Source organism: Malaclemys terrapin, chromosome 3, assembly GCF_027887155.1.
Source record: "Malaclemys terrapin pileata isolate rMalTer1 chromosome 3, rMalTer1.hap1, whole genome shotgun sequence".
NCBI classification, from domain to species: Eukaryota; Metazoa; Chordata; order Testudines; family Emydidae; genus Malaclemys; species Malaclemys terrapin.
Window position 1 is genome coordinate 97,771,946 of NC_071507.1, and position 24,451 is coordinate 97,796,396.

Genomic DNA, 24,451 nt, shown 5'->3' on the forward strand with positions numbered 1-24,451 from the left:
TTAATAATTTGTATATATGAACACTCCATATTATAATAATTCATATATTTACATCACTACAAAGCCCCCGTTAAACAAGAAGGAAGATGAACTGCAATGCTAACCTGAAAACTGAATCAAGCCGCCTAATAAGGCTGCAAAGACATACTGTTCAGAAATTAAATGTCAAGTTACCTTTAATAATTAATATCTTCAGGACTTCCTGGTTATCTAAAGACAAAACCAGAGAAACCATTTCAAAGCATCAGAGATACCCTCAGTCCCAAGCAACTCCTGGGGCTTTTCCAAGGAGTCTCAGAATTCAGAACAATCAGTCAAACATGTAGTCAGTCTACATTGCTATCTTTATGGGTGGGGAGCTAAGATCTATGTGCAAAAAACATATGATCCAGTCTTTAGGGAAGAGTGAAAAAGCTAAAGTGTTATTCTGCTCTGAAAACAACTGTAAATATGGCATTGTGAGGTCCCATGTTTATTGTGTCTTTCACATTAAATGAATTAATCTGAGGGCCACATCTGGGTATAGAAATTGTATGGCGGGCCATGAATGCTCACAAAATTGGGGTTGGGGTGTGGGAGGGGATGAGGGCTCCGGGGTGGGGCCAGAAATGAGGAGTTCAGGGTGTGTGTGGGGGGCTCCGGGCTGAGGCAGGTGGAGTGCGGGGGGTGAGGGCTCTGGCTGGGGATGGGGATGAGGGGTTTGGGGTGCAGGAGGGTGCTTCGGGCTGGGACCAAGGGGTTCGGAGGTCAGGAGGGGGATTAGGGCTGGGGCAGGGGTTTGGGGCACAGGGGGGTGTCTCAGGAGTGCAGGCTCCAGGCAGCGCTTACCTCCAGCAGCTCCTGGAAGCAGCGGCATGTCCCCCCTCTGGCTCCTACACGGAGGTGCGGCCAGGCGGCTCTGCTGCACACTGCCCTGCCAATGGGCACTGTGGGGGCGGCGCTTGGGGCAGGCAGCATGTGGAATGGAGCACCCTGGCTGCCCCTATGCATAGGAGCCAGAAACGGGACATGCCACTGTTTCCGGGAGCCACACAGAGTGGCCCCCAACCCTGCTCCCTGGCTGGAGCGTCAGAGCGGGGCAAGCCCCAGACCCTGCTTCCCAGTGGGAGCTCAAGGGCCAGATTAAAATGGCTGGTGGGCCGTATGCAGCCCGTGGGCCATAGTTTGCCAACCCCTAATGTAAATGATGGTTTTCCCAACTGTCTGCTCTGCAAATTCATCCTAGGATCTGATAGTCAAGTCTGGTTCTTAATGACTTGGGGATCACTCCTAGCAATAAAGATTCTGCAGGCCAGACTCTGCCCTCAGGTACATCTGTGCAAGTTTATTGTTTTTACACAGGTGAAAATGACACCCGTTCAGTTCTACTGGAGACAGTCAAATTATTTGTGTAACTGAGGGCAGGATTTGGCCCTACAACTTGGAATTTAGTTAATAGAATCCAGCTCCCCTTATATATTATCTTGCCCAAATGGAAGTCAATTTTCATAAGAAGCGATGCTGATGTAATTCCTATTCAAATGATCTTCTTTAAAAAGAATACATTTTGTGATAGATCATACACAGTACCAAGGTTTGAGCTGAGTGTCATGTTATTGATTAATATAACATTGCAATTGTGGTCTGTTATCAAAGAAGGAATGAACTGTCATCACAAACTTTAATTACGCAGCATAAGAAAGGTTGTGGGGTTATTGCCATCACTAGCCTGAGATTACATAAGGGACATATTCAACTAGCTAATATTGCACTGATCTGAATGCAGCTTTCCCTGCATGCTGAGAGCTTTTGCTACACTTCTTGCTTATGAGGTTTCTAAGTTGCGATAATGCAGACAAAACATGTTCATAGGATGTTTGTCCCGCGTCCTGACCGATCTGTGGCTTTCCCCTCCACCCCCCGGATGGCAGCACTCAGCCTTTTTTTTTTTTTTTTTTTTTGCCCCCCCCCCCCGTGTCCTGATATTTTCTTCATCTCATCTGGTCACCCTACATGTTCAAGACGTGTCAAGGAATCTTGGAGTATTCTCAGATTAAAAGCAGCATTAATGTTATGAGGCTCTGATATCTTAAAAGGATATTGTGCTCGTGACATAAAGATATAGTTGCCAAAAAGATACCAACACTGAACTCCTGAAATTATCTCCTGGCAAAGAATATGCATGAATTCTTGACTGACATGCAGCCTACATCAGGCCACAAATACATTTGATCTTTAATAGACCAAAGTATGAAATTACATCCATGTGGGTTTAGTCCAAAACCAGAAAGCCTATCAATAGTTCTGATAAAAGGAAAATGAAAACAATGCAAGGAGCACGAACATGTGGAATGAAACGCAAGCTCTGGAACCTAAAGTATTTCACAACAGAATTAAAATATGGAGGAGATGCTGTATGTTGGCTTAATTTTCATGATGCAAAATGGTTCAAGTACACTCAGCAGTAAGTTCTTAGGGAACTTTACACATTCATTCCCCTTGTTGTTAATATTCACAACAAAGGGAAAGGAACACAAGTCAAAATAGGGAAAGAAAAGGTTAAAGAATATGTAGATAAGTTAAGTTGGCAGGTCCTGATGAAATTCACCCTAGAATACTTAAGGCACTAGCTGAAGTTACCTCAGAACTGTAAGCAATTATCTTCGAGAACTCATGAAGGAGGGGTGAGGTCCCAATGGACTGGAGAATGGCAAACATAGTATCTATCTTCTAAAAGGGTAACAAAGGGGACCACAGGAATTATAAACCAATCATCCTAACTATGATACCTGGAAAGTTACTGGAAGCAATTATTAAGCAATCAATTTGTACAAATCTGGAGGATAATGGGGTTTTAAGGAATGGCCACTATGACTTTGTCAAGAACAAATCATGCCAAACCAACCTAATTTCCTTCTTTGATACGGTTACTGGCCTAGTCAATGAGGGGAAGCTGCATGGGAGACATCTTGATTTTAGTAAGGCTTTTGACAAAGTCCCACATGACATTCTCATAAACAAACTAGGGAAATGTGCTCTAAATGAAATTACTACTAGATTGGTACACAGATGGTTGAAAGACAATACTCAAAGAATAAAGTTATTAATGGTTCGCTGGCAAACTGTGTGGGCAAATCTAGTAGGGTCCTGCAGGGATCTGACCTGGGTCTGGTACTATTCAATATTTTTGTTAATGACTTAGATAATGGAGTGGAGGGTATGCTCATAAAATCTGAGGACACTAAGCAGAAAGGGGTGGCAAGCACTTCGGAGGACAAGATAAAATTCAATAGAGACAAGTGCAAACTAGTACGCTTAGGAAGGAGAAATCAAATGGACAACTACAAAATGGGGATTAACTGGTTAGGCGGTAATACTGCTGAAAAGGATGTGGGAGTTATAGTGAATCACAAATTGAATATGAGTCAACAATGTGATGCAGTTGCAAAAAAAAAAAAAAAAAAAAGGCTAATATCATTCTGCAGTGTATGTACAGGAGTGTTGTATAAGAAACAGGAGACAATTGTCCTGCCCTACACAGTACTGGGAAGGTCTCAGCCAGAGTATTGTGCACAATTCTGGGTGCCACACTTTCGGAGATATGGACAAACTGGAGAGAGTCTAGAGGAGAGCAACAAAAATGATAAAAGGTGTGGAAAACCAGGCCTATGATGAAAGTTTAAAAAAACTGGCTATGGCTAGTCTTTGGAAAAAAAGACTGAAGGGGGACCTGATAACAGTCTTCAAGTACGTTATGGGCTATAATAGAGAGGACTGCAATCAATTGTTCTTCATGTCCACTGAAGGTAGGAGAAGTAATGGGCTTAATCTGCAGCAAGGGAGATTTAGGTTAGATAGGCTTCCAAGGGAGGTTGCGGAATCACTGCAGGTTTTTAAAAACAGGTTGGACAAACACCTGTCAGGGATGGTCTAGGTTTACTAGGTCATGCCTCAATGCAGGGGGCTGGACTAGATGACCTCTTGAGATCCCTTCCTACCACTGCCACCCTCATAGTTTTTATCTTCCCTCTTCGAGCAGCACCCACTTTTTGAACTAAACTGATTCCAGCCACCCCACCTGAAGAAAGATTACAGCTGTTTTGAGCTGCCCTAATCTTCATCCCTAGAGAACATGTTGACACAGGTTTGTTTGTAAAGAAGCATGAATCTAACCCAGACTGGAGGATCTTTTGAATCCATATTGCAAAACAGAGATAAAGACCAAGGTCCTTATGGGTTTGTTTGTTAAAATCCTCCCTAAAGATCATGTCTAAGATCTGCTCAGTTTTACCACAATGGTAGGGTTACCATATTTTGTGCCTCCAAATGGAGGACACTCCCCGGGGCCCCGCCCCCGCCCCCAACTCCGCCCCCTCCGAAAGTCTCCGCCCCCTCCCCTGCTTCCCACGAACATTTAATTCGCGGGAAGCCTGAAGCAGGTAAGGGGGGCGGGGGGAGAAGGCGCGGCCCAGGCTGGTCCCCCCGTGGCTCCAGCCTGGGTCGGCTCGGGCCCTGGGGTGCCGGCCCCGACCGACCACCCCCCGGCTCCCAGCCCCGCAGGCCCGGCGCACCCCCCGGCTCCCCGACCCCGGCGCACTCCCCGGCTCCGGCTCCCCGACCCCGGTGCACTCCCCGGCTCCCCGACCCCGGCGCACTCCCCGGCTCCGGCTCCCCGACCCCGGCGCGCTCCCCGGCTCCGGCTCCCCGACCCCGGCGCGCTCCCCGGCTCCCCGACCCCGGCTCCTGGCCCGGCGCGCTCCCCGGCTCCCCGACCCGGGCTCCCCGACCCCGGCGCACCCCCCGGCTCCCCGACCCCGGCTCCCCGACCCCGGCGCACTCCCCAGCTCCCCGACCCCGGCGCACTCCCCGGCGCACTCCCCGGCTCCCCGACCCCAGTGCACTCCCCGACCCGGGCTCCCGGCCCGGCGCACTCCCCGGCTTCCCGACCCCGGCTCCCGGCCCGGCGCACTCCCCGGCTCCCCGACCTGGGCTCCCTGACCCCGGCGCACTCCCCGGCTCCCCGACCCCGGCGCACCCCCCGGCTCCCCGACCCGGCGCACACCCCGACCCCGGCCCGGCTCCCCGACCCGGCTCCGCGGGCCCGGACCGGCACCGCGCCCCCGGCTCCCGGCCCGGACCCCGGCCCCGCGCCCAGCCCGGCCCGGCACCATGCCCCCGGCCCCGGACAAAGAGGCCCCGGCCGAGCCTCCCGATTTTCCCGGACATGCCCGGCTTTTGGGGATTTCCCCCCGGACGGGGATTTGAGCCCCCAAAAGCCGGACATGTCCGGGAAAATCCGGACGTATGGTAACCCTACACAATGGGATTCAGATTTCCTAAAGACAAAAACCAGAGCTCCCTCCCTTCTAGAGAATTTGACAGATGCAGTCAATGGAGATTTTAAATTACAGATCTGTCCATGATGCAAGAGCTGGGATCTGACCTTCCCCCAAAGCTTGAGGGGTTTCAGATCCAATGGTCCAACTCAGGCTCAACTCTCAGAATCTAATGTCCAAAACTAAGGACCTAAAATAATAATCGAGCAGTTTTTGACTGCATGAATGGGGATGTGCCTGGGCACCCTGCTTTCCCAATCTCTCTCTCTCTCTCTCCCACACACAAACACCACACACACACACAGCTTGAATTTGTTTTAGGGTAAAAGATTAAACACTATACTCAGAGCTTAAAAACTGTTTGTTTTAGAAGGCACCATTATTTAAGCAATGACTTATAAAATGAGCCAGCTGCTCTGGCCAGTGTGGCTATTAGCATTCCTCTAGATAATTTTGAAAACTTACAGATTCAAGAGTGGGAGGAAAAGGGGAATTCCTCCAGCTTTCATATTCTCCTTTTCTCATCACTGAACAGCATATGAATGCAAGTCAACATTCACTATTGCAAGTTGGTAGAGTGTCTAACTTCCCTGAAAACACTGGAAAAGTAGGGAGATTACACCACCTTCTGGACAAATCATATTAGTTCTTGAACACAATTACTCAGTTCCACCTGCTAGATGGAAAACACACTATGGACTCATTATAGCAGTGTTTCTATAGTTAAGTTGCCCTAGTTAAAATGTTCCCATAATAAACACAACTTTGGGCAACTCATCCCAAAATTTTGGAAAACATTCTTTCCATATAGAATTTGGGATGTGTAGTTCTTGCCTTTTGGAAAGTTTGTTTATTTAGGGAAAGTTTGAAGTTAATTGGATTAACTGGTTTTGGGACAAGAGACCAGAAAAAAGCATATGGAGGGGGTCACATTTCGAAAACTTTTCCAACTTTTTGTTTGTCTGTGTATTACTTAAAATCAACTTGATGTAAAAAATACCTGCACATTTATCTTATGTACGAATCCTTGGTGAGAAATAGTCCATGAAGGTGTTTTCTCCAAGCTGTAATGCAAATATCTTTAGCTATAAGAAGTCATTTCAATGCATATATAATTTCCATGAAAAGCCTGGTGAATGTTACAGGCTGTACATCTAACCTACATTTGCAGTTTTCTTTTTTGTCAAAAATAGATTTTAAAATGTAAACTGATCATTGGGCAAACTATTTGAGGAAAGAAAAAAGGATAACTTTAAACAAAAAACAATGCCTCTTTTCCAACTTCTTGCTCTTGGCAGCATTATCTGCACACACATCCACTCCATCCTCTTTAAGGGGGGGAAAGAAGCAAAAGTAGAATCTCTCCCCTGCCACCTTTGCTCTCCTTGGATTTCACTCTTGGCTTCATCAACTCCTCCAAAAGAAACTGGCAGTACTGTCACCAAGTCACTGCAAGTTCATGCCATTACTGCCTGGAAAGGTGGTGTCCCTCATGAACAAGGCAGGGGAACAGTTGTAAGTACAAATGTAAATATTTAAAGCTAAGAACATTGAAGGGGCTCTAGGGAAATACGCCTCTCCTGTATTACCAAGGAAAGGAGCAAAAAAGGGAAATGGATCTCTCCCCACTCCATTCCCTAAGTACATGACAACAAATGTCTGAGCTCCTCCATACATTAGGAAATTTGTTTTGACCTGGTCACCTCACAGGCAATGAGGATCTCTTCCTCCACTGGTAGAATCATCACTATGCACATCACCCTTCCAACTGCCCCGCTCTGGGGAGGTTGGCAACACAACTTTCAGTGTAGCACTTAGAGAGATGCTGGTGGTGGCAGAAGGCAGCATTAGCACCTTCATCACTCATCCTTAGCCCTATAGTAAAAGGAGGTGGCAGCATCTCCCTCTTTCACATTTCCTACTGGGTAAAAGAAAAAAGGTAAGTCCTGGAAAAAGTTAGAATCCAAGGTGTCTGAAGTGCAAAAAGCTTAGGAACATGAGCATAATTGATTAAAATGATCTTTAAAATATTTTTGTTTATGAATGGTTATTAGTAAACTAGATAAAAACATATTCTTCTTGAATGTGACTTTTATATATTGATAGTGTACCTGTAAGAACTTGTAGGAGGTGTGATCTCATTTGCATGTACCTTGCACTGTAATTTCCAAGAATACACAGACTTTTTACACTTTTCTCTGATAGTAAATTTTGCTCCACTTGACAGCATGAGTCATTTCACTACATATAATAAAATTAACTGTTTGAAAAAATCTAATAACATTTTCTTGCTCCATATTAAAATCTCTGCATTCCTACAGCTATAACTAACATTCAATGAACAGAAAAATAAATTTCTAGTACTGAGGAAAATGTTTTTTATGGCTTTTGATGCTAAAGATGACAAGGTTTATGAGCTTCTATAGAAAGGTGAGGGGATTAGTGCTGTTTCTGAGCTGATAACAGCAATTTTTATTGCCTATTCTTTTACATTAGATGCTATTAATTTTTACCTTTTCTGGCATACTGCATGCAATAAAAAGGCAGAGTAAAACCCTGTGCTTTTCTGTGCTTTGTGAATCTCTTTCCTGTTTTTCATTTGCTTTTTAAACCCAAGACTGTATGCATAAAAAGAACCTGCAACCACCCTCCGCTTTCAAAGGCAGCGGGCAATTAGTCAAAGTAATGGATGTAAGGGTCATAAGTCATTTCCATAACCAGCAGAGCTAGTGTTACTCTGCTCACTGTTCTCCTTCAATTTGGCTCCTAAAACTGTGAGAATACAAGGAGCAGCAGGAATGCTTACATGTACAATGACACTCAATCCGCATCTACTTTCATGAAATATGGGAGTGTCTGTATGAAGGGTTTTAAACTCACTAGATAGGAAGGGACCAGCTGGGAAGTACGAATACACAGTCATATTTTCCCAAAATTCTGAGGTGTTCCAATCCAAGGCTTTGGGATTGAGCATATCTCTGCTTAAAAGATGGGCCAAAAAAAAAAAAAAGCCGAGGTAGAAGAAAATTCTAGTGCTATAGAATTAGAGTCCAGTAAACTGAGTCCTATCATTTGTTTCCCACACTTTCAAAGCACTTTCATATCGCATCTCCCCCTGCTAAGGAACAGGAGGTGGGGTGGAGGAAGATAGAGTATGTTTGTTACACGATAGCTCTTCTTGGCTATCTGTGATATGATACCTCACTTAGGATACACACTGTGTTTGCACATGAGCTTTTCTTCACTCATGAAAGATCTGCTATGTTAACCACCCTTTATTCTCTCTGTGCATTGCACCCCTCAAATAGGCACGGACCCTTATCACAAAGCAGATATCTAGCAAATATTATGCCGATGGTTGACCCCATGTTCTAACAATTTGTGTTCCAATTCATTCCCTAGCTCCTCCAACCTGGGGAAGGCTGTGATATCTGGTGCCTAAAGGAAGGATGAACTACATAATAGTCTTTTTAGTAAACCCCTCCTGTCAAACCACGAGTTGCAATGATGGACTCCAGAGACGCCATGTCCAATGCTGCTCAACTGGAAGACTAAGTCAACCCAATACATCCTTGTGCAGGTGAAGATGAAATAAGTGTAAACAGCAGGGAGAGTGGGATCCAGAGATGTACCCCTCTTCCCTGCTTCAAAATATCTAGCTGGTTTAGGAAGGAAACACTGACATATTTGTGAGCACTAAGGATGATTCAATTCCTTACAAATGACCAGGTAGGTGTTTAAGGGTTGGAGCTTGTGTGTGGAGGACAGGTGGTGTTAGCAGGAGAAGACTGAAGGGGTGGGGGGGAGCAAGGCTGTGTGTGACTTCACCAATGCTATTAACATTTTTAAAATGTTAGGTATCTAGGGCTGGTATAATGTTTACAGCTTTAACCCTACTGTGACAATGCATGTGTGCACTTGAGATCTAATAAAAAAAAAGTTTTCGATGAAAGCACTCCTGCTTGGGTCAATTATTTATCAGACGGATGAGCTGTGCCCCCATTAATTTATTCCTGACACCACCTGGAGAAAAACAGTAAAGTTACCACTGCTTTGGGTCCTAAAAACCCTGGGTAACAAACACTCCTTGAGTAGGCAGAGCGCGTCCACAGTTGATGCTCTAGCACCGACAGAGAGCAGTGCACTATGGGCTATCCCACTGTGCAAATCACCACGTTCTGCTGCTGGGAGTTCTGGGAATGGATTGCAATGCATCGTGGGGGTGGGCTCACCGTCCCATGATGCAGTTTTCTCTGTCCCATCATTCCATGGGCTTCTAAATACATTTTGTGCCGTTTTTCAACTTCCTCTGTAAACTGTGCACCTGCCATCTCTGCCTGAAAGCATGGATCCTGCACTGCTCACCAGTCTTGTAATGAACACTATGAACACCATGTGGCTGATCCTGCAGTATTTCATGAGCTGTGAATCTGAAAATGAATCTGTGGTGCCCACCCTGCTGTGTGCCATGGAAAGAAACAATTCAAGATTGATGTTGGAATTCACGAAGCAGCCACACAAAGTGGATTTTCACTATTGAGTTCAGGAAACAAGCACTGAGTGGTGGGATTGGAAAGTGATGCAGGTGTGGGATGACGGGGAGTGGTTTCAGAATTTTGGACGTGCAAAGCCATCTTCCTGGAGCTGTGTGCAGAGCTTGCCCCTTCCCTCCAGCACAAGGACACCAAAATGAGAGCTGCCCTCATGGTGGAAAAGCAAGTGGTGATCAGTGTGTAGAAGCTGGCAACTCCAGGATGCTACCAGTCAGTTCAGAAGTCCACCATAGGGGTTGGGGTTATGCAAGTGTGCCGGACCATTTATTGCCTCCTGCTATGAAGGACTGTGACTCTGGGTAATGTGTGGGAAATAGTGGATAGCTTTGCAGAAATGGGATTCCCTAACTGTGGTGGGGCGATAGATGGCACACATATCCTCATTTTGGCTCAAGGCCATTTTGTGACAGAGATCAGTATATCAACAAAAAGGGCTACTTCTCTATGGTATTGCAGGTGCTGGTGGAGCACCGGGGTAGTTTCACTAACATCAACATGGAGTGGTCATGAAAGGTGCATGATTCACGCATCTTCAGGAACACTGACCTGTACAGAAAGCTGCAAGCAGGGACTTTCTTTCCAGACCAGAAGATTCCAATGTGGGATGTTGAAATGTACATGGTGATCCTGGGAGACCCAGTGTATCCCATACTCCCATGGCTCATGAAGCCTTACACCGGAAACCTTGACAGCAGCAAGGAGCGCTTCAATAATAGGCTGAGCGAGCAAGTGCAAAATAATAACTGAATGTGCCTTTGGCAGATTAAAGGATCACTGGAACTGCCTTTATGGCAGGTTAGACCTCAATGAGGAAAATATTCCCATGATCATAGCAGCCTGCTGTGCTCTGCATAACATTTGTGACACCAAGGGGGAAAAGTTTCCCCAGGAGTGAAGCATTGAGGTAGATTGCCTGGTGGCTGATTTTGAGCAGCCAGATACCAGGGCTATTAGAGGGGCTCAATGGGGGGCTATTTGAATCAGGGAGGCTTTGAAGCAGCATTTTGACAATGAGTCCCAGTAATGTGTCTTTCTGTAATGCATTTCAAAACATTTATTGTTACCCAAAAAGTCTGAAATAGTTCTGAGGGATCAGCAGATAGGCTTCAGGGGGGTGCACTGGGGTATCATATCCTTGCCGAAAGAAAACTTCCTCGGACTGCTCCAATGCAAATTCTTTCGCCTAATCTTTTATAGCTAATTTCAAACAAAGCACATAACCTATTGTGACTCCTAGTGGGTCACCATGGTAACTCTTAACAGGTCACCAAATCTCCTTCTTTTAGCAAAACTACTCATTATCTCTTAAATCAAAACATTTCTAGTCATAACAATAATAAAACTTACATGTCAAAGGTGTCAGAGGCTCATACGACCAACGTCAGCCACCCAAACATTCCTTCTATTCTCACAATACATTCACCTCTTATCCCATCCTCCCATTTTGATAGCAAAGCTGCTTCTCAGGGCCTAAGATTTTCCTCGCTATGTGATGTTTAGTTTTCAGCTGGCAGTGGCTGAAAATTCAAAATTGCTGACTGCAGTACTGTCAAATTCTAGGGTACATGCAGGAATGTCAAATTCTGGGGTAACATGTTGTGTGAACATGCACAAGTGATGTAAATACAGTGGTTTATGGTTGTCAATGTAACTTAAGTTGACAACCCTGTAGTGGAGACATGGCCTTAGTCTCAGATCCTACCCCATTTACACTGAAGTTCACTATGTTAGTCAACCAATCACTGCTAACCTTTTGGTGAAAACTGAAACAAAAAGAAGGCATTTAACATTTGGGCTGTTTCTGCATTTTCTGTTATTGTCTTTCCCTTCTCATTGAGCAATGGGCCGACCCTATCCTTGGTCTTCCTCTTGCTTCTAATGTATTTGTAAAATATTTTCTTGTTACCCTTTATGTCCCTAGCTAATTTAAGCTTGATTGTGCCTTGGCCTTTCTAATTTGATCTCTACATGCTTGTGTTTTTTATATTCATCTCATTTATATTATAAATCCACACCAGGACCTGAGTAGAGGGATCTGTGATCAGGGTTCTCTGCTTGGACACAGGTGCAGGTGGAGGAGCCAGAAGCAGTGTTGGCATTGGCTGTGTTGCCTTTCCGAACCATGGTGATTTTATTCTTTCTTCTTCTACAAACTCCCCTCTTTGCTAGCTCCCTATGGTCGCTTAGCGTCTGACTTTAAAGCCCTTCTCTCCTATGTCAGTCCTGACCTTCCTTAACACACATGGGAAGGGTGATCAAGGATCAAAGGACAGGAGGCTAGAGCCTTGCAAGTGCACACTCAGCTAGCAGGCCTCTGGCCCCTACTCCCACACAATCCCCAAAGAGACCACACTAAACTTCAAGCAAGTCAAAAGAAAAACCAAACAGACAAGCATGCTCATTCACCCCAAGAATTAATACTTGCTCCTCCTTCACCAGAGGATCTCTCTCTCAAACGTCCGTTTGCTGTCCCCTATTCACTAGCTCCTTCTGGCCCCTTAAGGTACATCTATATAGGGATTAAAAAAAAACCTGCAGCTGGCCTAGGTCAGCAGACTCAGGCTCTGGACTGAAAACTTGGAGTCTGAGCTCTGGGACCCTGTGAGGTGGGAAGGCTCCAGCCCAAGCCCGAATCTACACAGCAATTTTTCAGCCTGGAGTCCCAGCCCAAGTCAGCTGACAGTGGCCAGCTGTGGGTATTTTATCCCTGTGCAGATGTACCCTTAGTGTCTGACTTTTAAGCCTTCTCTCCGAGGTCAACCCTGCCCCCCCGTAAACTCACAAGGAAGGATGATCAAGGATCAAATGACAGTAGGCTAGAGCCCTTGCTAGTGCACACTCAGCTAGCAGGCCACTCCCAAACCACTAGTTAGGAATATGTAATTTTCTAATATCAGGAAGATTTTCCAGATTCTCTCTCTGATTTTAGAAAATTACCCAGTGGTCTTTCCATCAAATTATGTGACTTCCCAGCTTCCCCTGGCTTGGGTCCCTGCCCCACACACCACTCTGAATATTAACTTGAACTGAATTTGAATAAAATCAAATTAATAAATGACTCAACCCCATGCCCTTAATACATTGTATCAAGTGAGACTAACATTTCCTTAACCGACTTCCTAATATATCTTCATCTGTGACCAACAAAGACGGCTTTCATTTGACTATCCTCTGCTTCAGAACTTCACACAAGTATTGATAGTTATCTGACCAATCTCACAAATTGCAAAATGCAGTGAGTTGGGAGTTTATGGTTACAGAAAGTTCCCTGACTAGGTGATTACTTGTTGTTCTTATCTCAGCATATTCTACTGATGACATTTTCCTACCATTCATCCTTTATCTTCAAAAAGCAGCAAGATAGCCAGGTAAAAACCCTTAAAACACTATGTGGTGTAGCAGGTTAGTCCACTAATCTATCAACTGTGAAGATCTAATTTTAAGTCCTTGCTCAAGTCACAAATAGAAATACATTTTGTAGTCCTATCATAGGCAGTCCTGGACATCTGTTGCTTTCACAAGGACACCATGTAATTTGTCATGATAGTAATATCAGTGCTGTTCATGAAGCCTCCTAAGGAATGGAACAGCAGAGCGTGTTTTAGATCAGGACTAAGATGCACTGAGGAGATCTGCCTAGGAACTCTTACATGGTATTTACCTACATGATTCTTAGCTCTGTCTGGTTCTATTAGCCCTGATATTCACAAGCATCAAACTTACTCACAATTTAAGAATAAATACAATGAAAACAAAACATCTCTGTGCGCAAGGAGTAGAATAGAGAAGAGAAGCAGGGTATTAACAAGAAACTTTCTTCTCACTAATTCTTCAGTGTTAACAAATATAGTTAAAAATTAAAATGAAACTAAATTTAATTCAGCATGAAGAACACTGTCAAAAGAAATGGATGCTCAGAAATCTCCCTAGTAAATGGCATTATCCTACAATATCTGCGCAGGAAAGACAGGCAAATTTTGCTTTCACGTAGCAAGACACAGGAGAGGAAACTATGTGCCAAGATCTCCTCAGGTATGAACCTTCAGAGTTGGACCATGTCCCTTCACAAGGCAAAGAGTCACTGCCATACAAAGAAGGGTGGTGGAATGGAGCTCAAGGATATCTGGGGGAATCTGACATCACCTCTGTAGATCTCAGAGGCATCTCTATGAAAAGCAAGACCCTCTCTGTTGCTTGCCAGCTTTCCCCGCCCCCTTCCTTCAGGAGGCATTGTCTCCCAACAGTGCTACACACTACTCCCTTTGACTGGGGAAAACCACAGAAGGGAAAATTTAAGGAGGAAGGAGCAGTGGGGAAAACCAACACCCTTGTCTTATCCCACTCCTTTCCACTCTCCATAAACCAGAAAGAGCATCTGGCCCAAAGACAGGAGCTGCTCTCACAGACATACAATTCTCTTCCTTCTTGTCATTTTTTTTTATTACAAATAGCCCCATGACTGCATAGGACATGACAGCAAATTAACAACTGCACTATTTTTTTAAATAGCTGCATTATCTGTCTTATTACAAGCAGCTAATTTAAAAGGCAGTGCTTTTGCTTTGCCTCATTAGGACCACATTTAGTGGAGGATAAGCGCATATGTCATCTTCATATTCTTCTGCATCTAAGAGATAAAAGTGTAAAAGCTCACCCCTACCATTCAAATCCTCTCCCCCAAAAAAGAATCCTCTTTTTATTGAAAGGCTAAGAGACAACACCTAACCTTTGAACAGCTCTGGGCATCTTGCAACAGTTTCTATAAGGTGTGATCTTATAACAGGAAAGTTACCTGGGTTTTTGTAGATGCTGAGCACATCCTTGAAATAATGAGGTAAGAATCTTTCCAGTAAAAGCAGCACATCCTCTAGCTCTTCCAGAATCCCCACAAGCAGGAAATTTTCATTCACGTTCAGTTTTGCTCTTTCGAGGGCCCATTCCCCAGGCTCCCTTTAAGGATTAAAAAAAAGTCTATAAATGGTGTGTTTGCTTTGGAAATTCAAATGAAGACCTGATTGCTAGAAAAATTTTTATGGTGGAAGGAGCAGTGGGGAAAACCTCACACAGATTGCCACTGGGAAATTTATACAAAGTTAAGAAAGCATCTTGGTTCCCTGACTCAGATATGCTCATATGTGTTTTTTCATAGATTTGCAAGTGGGCTTTGTGATATTATGCTTACTGGAGTTATGATCAGATGGAAAAAGATCTGGAAAGAAAATGGAAGAATATGTGGCTTCCAAAGCTCATTATGAATCATACAGAAGCAGTTTAGCATGTAAAAATGTGACTATTTTATAATTAAGTTAGATACAGTACAGTAGTACTAAATTCTCTAGACAGCTTTCACTGAGAGAGGTTCCAAACCTCTCACCCATAAAACAGTATCAGCTCAGAAAATTCGCAGCATGTGACAAAAAAGTTATTTTGATAATGTACAGCAGAGTTTATTGCTTCCTACAGAAATGTAGCTTACATGGTCTTCCTTTTCTTTACAGAGACTTTGCCTATTTTTATTCTTTCCATTCATGTTTGCTAAGACCACGTTTTTATTTTTTTCTACACTTTTCTCATGGTCTGGACAGTGGGTGCAGGTTGTGGTATTGCAATGACTGCAGCGCGATAGTATCATGCTTTTAATAGCGCCAACCAGAAATACTTATTGGCTCCTTTCAGAGTGGAAAGTTTTCACCACCACTTACCCATTTATACTTTCTGAAATGATCAGTATTGCTGTAGGCCTGCAGATTTACCTATGGTTTCACACGAGCTGGTATAAAGGGATGTAGGCCTATGGACTCCAATGATTTACACCAGTTGAGGGTACGTCCCAAAATTCTTTGTAACATTAATTTGCATTTCCTGCAATCAGAGCGCTCCTTCCTTTCATAAGCACATATTCTGAAGCAGTGGTGTCCAACCTTCTCAGTTACGAAAGGCATTCCAGGGCAGGGGAAAAGGGGAGGATAAGACGAGACCCAACAACTGGTTCTGTCTCTTTTTTTCTCTATCCCAGCTCTGGGGCAGGATAAATCAGCCCAGGAGCTGCTCCAACTTGCACAAGCTGGCAACAGTTCCGTAGGGACCATATGCCATTTTATGTCATATGCCAACAGCTGGAGTGCAGCCCACTTGAACCACTCCCCTTTCCCAATCTGACACATGCCCTGCACAAGGGGCTACAAGAAGTGGGGGCATAGGCTTTGCTTATGAGGCTGTATGTGCACTGGGGACTGAGCAGTGCAAAGGGAGTGGCATGGGACAAAGAATCTGTCCCAAATTATTGATAGTGGCCCTTAGACCATTTTGAAATAGGATATTTGACCCTCCGGCTGAAAAAGTTGGACACCACTGCTGCAGAATATGACCTTATGAAAGGAAGGCGGGGGTTGAGGGTCAGGTCCTTGCTCTGAGGGAAGCCTTGGGTGGGTGGGGCTGGGTCCTACCCCTGGAGGGTAGAGCTGGGAGGCTCTCAGTGGGGTTGCAGAACAAGATCACCCTGCACTCACCCCACAGTGGAGGCTCCTGTCCTGCAGGGCTGGGCCTACCTCTCTGCAGTGCAATCTGGCGCCTGGGGTGATAGCACTGCTTAGGTTTGGGCCAGCCACTCATCCATCATATCCCCATTGGACAGAAGCTGCAGGAGCTGCTGCGGAAGGTTAAATTCTCATTTTATGTAGTTTATGTTCTTTTTCATTTAATTTTGTGTTATTTCACATTTGCACACAAAGCTCTAATTATAGTGTGCACTCAAAGAAAAACATAATGCAAAATTTACACCCTCCACTTAACAAATCCCTTATATATATTATTTCATGATAAATACATACTGTTACCACACACTGTCACATGAGCCATGTTTCCCCCTATATTTACAATAGGGAACAACTGTTGTGTCTCTGATATCACTCTGTGTGGTAACTATTGGCAAGTGTTCAATGTCTATTGCCGTACAGAATCAGGTATGTGTGATATACATTTACCTGCATCTTGGATGCTGTCCACAGAAATACGGTATGATGTAAAATAACCTGGGATTGGAACATTCAGGGTAGTTTTCAAGAACACATACATTAATATCCTAGGGAGAACAAAAGAAAACAAGGTTAAATATTGTATCTCATCCCGTCCATAAAAATGTGCTCTTTTCTTCCCCACCTAAGTAAAGTTTTCCCATACTTCATGGTGTAGCCCTGACTGCACTGAATCTACACTTAAGTCCTTCAAGAATAACTTGCAGGACATTTAACATTTCTGACTTTCATTAGCATAGGAAAAATTTTCTGCGAGCATCACATCACCATGCTATTATTCTGTTGCAGTGAACACATCTTCAAAGCAAGGTTTTAACACTAAAATGTACTGAAGAACAACTTTGGTATGAGACTGTTTTTGAACATAGCCAGCTTAAGCATCAATTTATTAACACCATTATTACGTATGCTTTGCAATTTCCCCTCTAAATATTCTCTGGGAAGTGACAGAAGACGACACAATAATTTGAATTAAGACCCAAATGATACAAAACTATTTTATTCTACCTTCATTCAATGGTCTTATATGGAATATAAGTTAAAGTTCACACATCTTTCTCTTCGGATAGCTAAAACATGCATCACACTTCACTGGAAGTCAGTATATCACCCAGCTATTCAGGACTGGATCCTATGGCGAAAATTCTCCCTCACAAAAGAGCTGTATGCTCAACCAGTGGGAAAGCAAAGGACTTTGATTTCATCTAGGGGCCATTTATCAAAGACTTGATGTAGATATTGAACTTTACTAATATAAACAGAGTGAAATTAGTCAAACTAAGCTCTCCCGCAAAACACAGCTTCTGCCGTTTGCGGAGGTGGTTTTATTATGCCAGAGGGAGAGCGCTCTCCTGTCGGCATAGAGCAACTTTCACTAGACACGCTACAGCTGCATTGGTACAGCTGCACCGCTGCGGCACAGTATGTGTAGACATGTCCTCAGACTTCAAATGCTTAAGTGCTTTCTTTCCCGAATAAGGATGCTTTACTGAATCAAGGCCTTAATTCTAACATCACACTGTTAACATTGCATTTGGGTCTATGATAAGTCTCATCAAGCTACATTCCCATTTCTCTCCCTCTCTTTTGTTTATGTAAATCAATCACTACTCTTTATCTTCGAAGTGACACATCATAATTTAACACGTGAGAGAGAAGGTATTAGAAGAAAGTGAAGTCAATTCCATTGACTTAACTGTAGTGGAACAACAGCCTGGTAGGCCAAAAACCTTCACACTCTCACACACACACAGTGGATATTGAGATAAGTTTTCTTTAAATTCTTAGTAAACAATGAAGAGATCACTGATCAATCACTCCTGTCAAAACAAAACAAAAACCAAGGACAACTTTTAAAACTCAAGTTCGTATATTTTAAACTATTTTCCAGCAAACCTTATTATCGACAGTACTAAAGTCTGCTGACATATCTAGAAATACCAGAGTAAAAAAAAAAAAAAAAGGGCATGCGCTGCCCTGTTGGCCCCTTTTGGCCAAGCATGGCTCTGCAGCACCCTGCCTCAGTTTCCCCTTCACTCAGACTCCTCAATAACACTATGACAACACCATGCCTTCTTGGGTCTGATTAATTAACAAAATAAATACAAAAAAAAAGTCTCTTCCACACCAGTCTCTTTCATTCATTCACTTCCCCACCCCGCACAGAGGTCTGTCTCGAAGTTTCCAAGCTGGGCACAACTGTCAGTCTCTCCTAGGCTCTGCTCTGTCTCTCCCACCATTGCACCTTGGACTCCTTTAATCACTCCTTGCTATCTTCTGAGCATCCACTCTCAGGCCTTCCTACCTGGAGTCTATCACAGCTCTTTATTTCTTTTTCTAAGAATTACTATTGCACCAAGTCCATATTTTAAAACATTTGGGATTATCAGCAAGTATTTGCCATGTTCAGCAATGTATTACAATGTATTTAAGCAATTCAGTATGCTTATTACGGCTACTGCCATTTTGAAATTGTTCATATGATCCTGGGTAAGAAAGGCATTTGTGCTCTCACTTTAGCACCTCGAAAATAGAGGCTCAGAATGCTAAACAACTACAAGACTCATCAGCCTTAGCTGTGGAAACAGGAATAAACTATAATCCCAAGAATGCAATCTTTCCCAAGGCAGGTTTCATGGCTTTAGCAACCCAATGGGTGAAAGCTGTAACTACAACTGCCTCTCCCTGTAATTGGCCGAAAAGAGAGGATTTCCCTTTGCAGCTCTATCACTTCTTCAAAAACATGAATACAAGATTGCATTCATTTAAAAACCCCCAAAGAATTATTTGATGTAAAAAGCAATGGAGACCTCCTCGCTTCTGAAAGCATAATTTGATTAACAAAAGCAGAGACAGCATCCATCCAATAAAAATATTTCTTCATAAAGAAAATCCTGTACATTTGACCACTGAATATTTTGTATGTCTCTTTACTGAAGCTGTCTTGGTCCCGTTAGTGTTCGCTCCTCGAGGCGGAGCGGTGCCGAGAGTCTTGGTCAGATGGAACCCAACCAGACAGCCTGGTGGGCGTCAAGGGCAATCCACGTGGACTTTGCCCTGAACAGTCGCTGGGCAGTGAATGGTGTCGGGAATGGTCCCTCGACCGAGACCAGTACCGTGCAGAGATCCCAGCGGTGGCTTGCCTCTGGAGCACGGGGCCGACATCGGCAGTGCTCCTGGAACCGGCATGGACATAACATCCCAGGCTACCTGCAGGGCCTCCGGTGTGAAGGGCATCCGGACATCCGGGGAGTCCTGCTCCGAATGGCCCGGGCTACTCCGCTTGCCTTGAGTCGGAGGCCTAGAGGCCGGTGGGGATCGAGGACTGCCCAACATGGGTCTAGCCTCTGTACTGGGTTTGCTCCGGTGCTGCAGCGAAGGCGGCCTCTTCTTAGCCTTCTTGGTGTGCGCCATGGACGGGGAGCGGTGCCGACTAGTCGATAGCACCGAAGGGTCACTGTGCACTGACACCGCAGTGCCGGGTGCCGACTCGGAGCGGTGCGCCGGAGCTGGGGTCAGCGCTGACTCCATCAGAATAGCCCGGGGCCTAATGACCCTTTCTCTCTTGGTCCAAGGCTTAAACGACTTGCAAATCTTGCAGCGATCGCTGAGATGGATTTCCCCCAAACAGCGTAAACAGTCCGCATGCGGATCACTCACTGGCATAGATGGCCTACAAGTGTCGCACGACTTAAAACGCGGGGCATGCCCCTTCCCGGGCACACTAGCTTAACTAAGCTAATTAAACAACTACAGATACCATACACTGAATGAACAAGCAGTTTTGGGGACGAGCTACAGCAAGGCTGGAGCAGAGCAGTTCTGAAGCACCTTCACTGGCGGCAAGAAGGAACTGAGGGTGGGGGGAGCGTGCAGCTCCCCTTATACCGCGCCATGGAGGCGCCACTCCAGGGGTCACTAGGGCACTCCCCTACGGGTACTGCTAGGGGAAAAACTTCCGGCACCGGTGCATGTGGCGAGCACACACATCTATTGTGGAATACACATGAGCAATCACTCGAAGAAGAAACAGGTGTCGCTCAATTGAAGTAAATGGAATAACAACAGCTTGCAGGAGCAGAGGAACTGTCCCTCAGAGTTTGATTTGATAAGGGAAAAATTAAAAGGATTAGGAAGAAAACAACAACTTCCATTGAAACAAAGCATTTACACCTGGGAGAAGTATCTTTTACTATGGACCAATAATTTTTCACATGAGTATTGGATGCACACTTTCTAATGCTCCGTAACTCATCAACACCATGATTGCTATGTGGCCAAGGGATTGCTAACATTTATTTTACATTCTATACTTTCAATGTTGAAAACCAATATTACTTACTGCCATATGGTGTACATTACAGCATCCAGAGGGTTCTAATAAGTTTAGCACCTGCTATCCTTTGTGAAAGCAATCACTAGCAACCATTCACTCTATAAAGATTTTATTTTATATTTATGCAGCCTTATAATCTATGAAATTACATCATTAATCGTGAGAAAAAAGTGCATTTGGTCTGATGTGTACTCATGTGAAATGTGTTTACTAGTGTTCTAATTATTATAAATAAATTACAAAGTATAAATCATTTATACTTATTCTAAATTTGAACATACCTAGACTGAGTCTTCTTTGGTATTTTGATTGCTCTGACAGTTGACAGATAACCGGACCAAAACATTTCTCCCCTCCTCCCCCCACCCCACAGAGAGTGGTAAGGTTAAAAAAGATTATCCTGATCAATTTTAACATTTCATTTTCTGTTACAATGGCAAAGATGAACAAATACTTTTGTAACAGGAAATGGATCCTTTAAAGCACCTATGGAGAATTTCACTTGTAGAAGGCATAATTCCAAGATGACAGCTTCAAACTCTCATAATTTAGAGGTGCTTGGGAAGGATGTGTGTTTTGTTTTACTTTTTAGACCTACATGAACATAGTTGAAAATGAAATAGCAAGAAAGCAACTTGGATCACATCCATTCATAATAATGTTCTGAAAGAGACATTTTTCTTTGTTCACTGAGTATGAGATACACCACTCATTAATCTGCCAGTGCAGATGAACCCCTAATTTGGCTGAGGTTTCAAATTTCTTTGAGCTTCAGCTCTTCTGGTGGCTTCATAGAACACTATGATCATCTTTTATCCTTGACCATTGAAATGGGGATAGGTAAGTGTACCACCCTCATACCAGGGTCATTTAGGTATACAGAGAACTTGCAATAGATGAAGTTTAAGGAGCAGAGTTGCGCTGGTGGCAACAATCATGGCCAGAGATGAGTCAATTGTTGTAAGAAGTTTTTTTTTTGTTTTGTTTTTTAAATTCTAGGTTGTGACTGGTAGAGATGAAATATAGCATCTGCAAAGCCCTGGCCAGTTCTGGATGATGGATGTGCTGGTGAACCCAAAATGTTTTTGCTCGGAAACATAATTGTCGTTGCAAGGAGTTTTTCAACCCATTTTGTGTATAAAATTAAAACTAAACTGGAACAGTCCACCTGCCTGTATAGTGGCATCGGGAAGAGAAGTGTCAAAATGTCATTTTTGGTTGAATTTCAATCAGTTTCACTCACTAAGGTTCTGGATGCGCTAGAGGAAGTTGATTTAATCTCAGAGACACTGCTCACTACCCAAATCTAGCTGCGCTAAAAGAATAGAAAGACAACAACAAAAAATAAATCTGGATACTTTCAAAATTCTGTCATGAGAATTGAGGAATGAGAGAGGATGGTAAAGTATCATACTTTTGCTGCTGTCCAAACAAGGTCGGGCACTGTGGTAAGCCACTGAAACCTGTGTCACCCTAGCTAAATTCAGACACATGCCATCCCCAAAGACAATCACCGCAAGTATTTGCCATGAGATCTCTTTAGCCCAATGACAGTATAATTGAATTAGGAATAGGGTGACCAGATGTCCCAATTTTATAGGGACAGTCCCGATACTTGAGGCTTTTTCTTATATAGAAGCCTATTACCCCCCCCCCCCACCCCGTCCTGATTTTTCACACTTGCTGTCTGGTCACCCTAATTAGGAATAACGGGCTTTGATTGGAGCTTTTCATTAAACTCTCTCTCCATCATCCCCATAGGCCTTGCAGTGTTCCTGTTCTGATATTATGAAACTGGAAATTTTTCATAACCTATTCATCCCCTATCATTGCTACAATTTTATTTCAAATAATATTTCACTACCACCACATTATTATATAAAAGTGAACTAGTGCTCTCTACTCTAGTATTCTGGTGATAGGTCAGGCTGCTGACCACCCATAAATTTAGTGATGGCGTGTTACAGAAGGAAAAACTGCATTTTTCAAAACACCACCCCACAAACAACCTCTCTCAGCCATCTCTCCCAAACCCTACACATCTGGAGTACTGATTAGCTTAGATCATCTCTCTTAGATCCTAACAGGCTTTCTTCCAACCAGATTACTTTGCTTATTCTCTCTCATGTCAACTTTTAGAAACATCTGTCCTTAATAAAATGCCTGACAACCCTTTAACTTATTAGTGTACTACACTGTCAGAAAAAGACACATTACTCAAAAAACCAGTGCTCTCCTTGAGAAGAAAGGTCTAAGAACAGATTCAACATATTTTATTTTCAGAATGAAACTCAGTCAATATGCAGGAAAACAGGAAATGGGTTTCCCAAAACTAAAATAGGGCTGCTAGAGGTAAATCTATTTTCCTGTTACTACAAGTATGCTCCTACAAAACAAACTGCTTTCTCAAAGTTACCCCATCAAAGATTCTGAGTTACAAGCTGCTGTTACTCAATGAAATTCAGGCCTTCTATGAGAAGTTTTGAGTGAGATTCTTCCCTTCCCCATTTCTGTATTACAGGAGGTTTGGAGACAGCAGATGCCCAAGTATAGGACACGAATTAAGTCAAATTATAATAAATACACGTCTTTTCCAGTAGGTGTTTTGTTGGACAGTATTTCCAGTGACAACATCAACAGCAATAGCTGCATCATTCTGTAACTGTAGGTGTATGTCCAACTCATTATGATTTAAATGTTTTTACAGAACAGAAAAGTATAGACAATTATATCTTCCATGATTTCTCATTGATACAGCCGTGTTCCAGACTTTCGCAGAGGTCTGGAGAGATGAGACTTTGGTGAAACATACAGCATATACGAAATGTAAAGACTCACAGTCTGACATGGCCTATGTTGGTAACCGAATTTATTTTATAGTGAAATAAGTACCTGTTAAGAAAATATAGAAAGTAGTTCATTACATAATAACACTTACGAGACCTTACACATCTTTAAATTGTAATAGAATTATTAACTAATTATAAATGCAGATTACTGAAAAGTGGGGAATATTCCCGAAGGTCCCTTAATGAGGAAAATGAAGAGGACAATACACTGTAATGCTGATTTTCCTGTCAGGATTTCAGAATTTTTTGCAAATCCCTCACTATAAACTCTGGACCACAAATACCTGAGTGTCAGACCAGGATATCCCTAAAGTGGTTATTTCCCAGTGTTGTGAAGTAATTCTAAATCTTGTTAGTTAAGACTGACCCAAGCATAATATTTTAGCTCTAAATATTTCACAAATTATGCTGCAGCAGCTGGAGTCAAACAGTACTGTTAGAGTGAAAATGTTTGACTTTTTTGTGTTGAAGAAATATTCTTTCAAAAATAATTTGTAGGTAAATTTAGAGGTCATGAAAGGTGTCAGATTGCTAGCCCTGGAGATTGAAAGTCCACAGTTATACCCAAGGAGTTAATGCAGCAGCGCAATCTTTTCTATGCTGTCTTCCCAAGTTAGCCTCAACCCTGCTCTACAGGAACTACCTGTGGGAGTGGGAAGACTGGATCTGTAGATGTGAATTTTCACTTTGTCCCAACTTTCTGCGACTGCCAGATAAGGCAACAATTGTGAAGGGGACACACATCCACTAGAAACAAGGACAACCAGCAACTTAAATTTAAAAAAAGGAGAATAATTTTAAAAATCAATTCCTTTTTTAATAAAGTCACTTTCTACTTTATGACTTGCACACAACAGCAGTCAAG

The 24,451-nt window shown here is 43.4% G+C and overlaps 1 protein-coding gene across 2 annotated transcripts in view; it reads right to left on the reverse strand.

The window, feature by feature from the left end:
- The window catches only part of UST (uronyl 2-sulfotransferase), a 316,217-nt gene that overhangs the window by 73,175 nt on the left and 218,591 nt on the right, over window positions 1-24,451 (reverse strand). For both annotated transcript variants that reach the window (XM_054024122.1, XM_054024123.1), the window contains exons 6-7: window positions 16,852-16,949; window positions 14,661-14,818 (exon numbers count right to left, since the gene is read on the reverse strand). In XM_054024122.1, coding sequence (XP_053880097.1) covers window positions 14,661-14,818; window positions 16,852-16,949 — 256 coding nt within the window. The remainder of the gene's footprint in view (window positions 1-14,660; window positions 14,819-16,851; window positions 16,950-24,451) is intronic.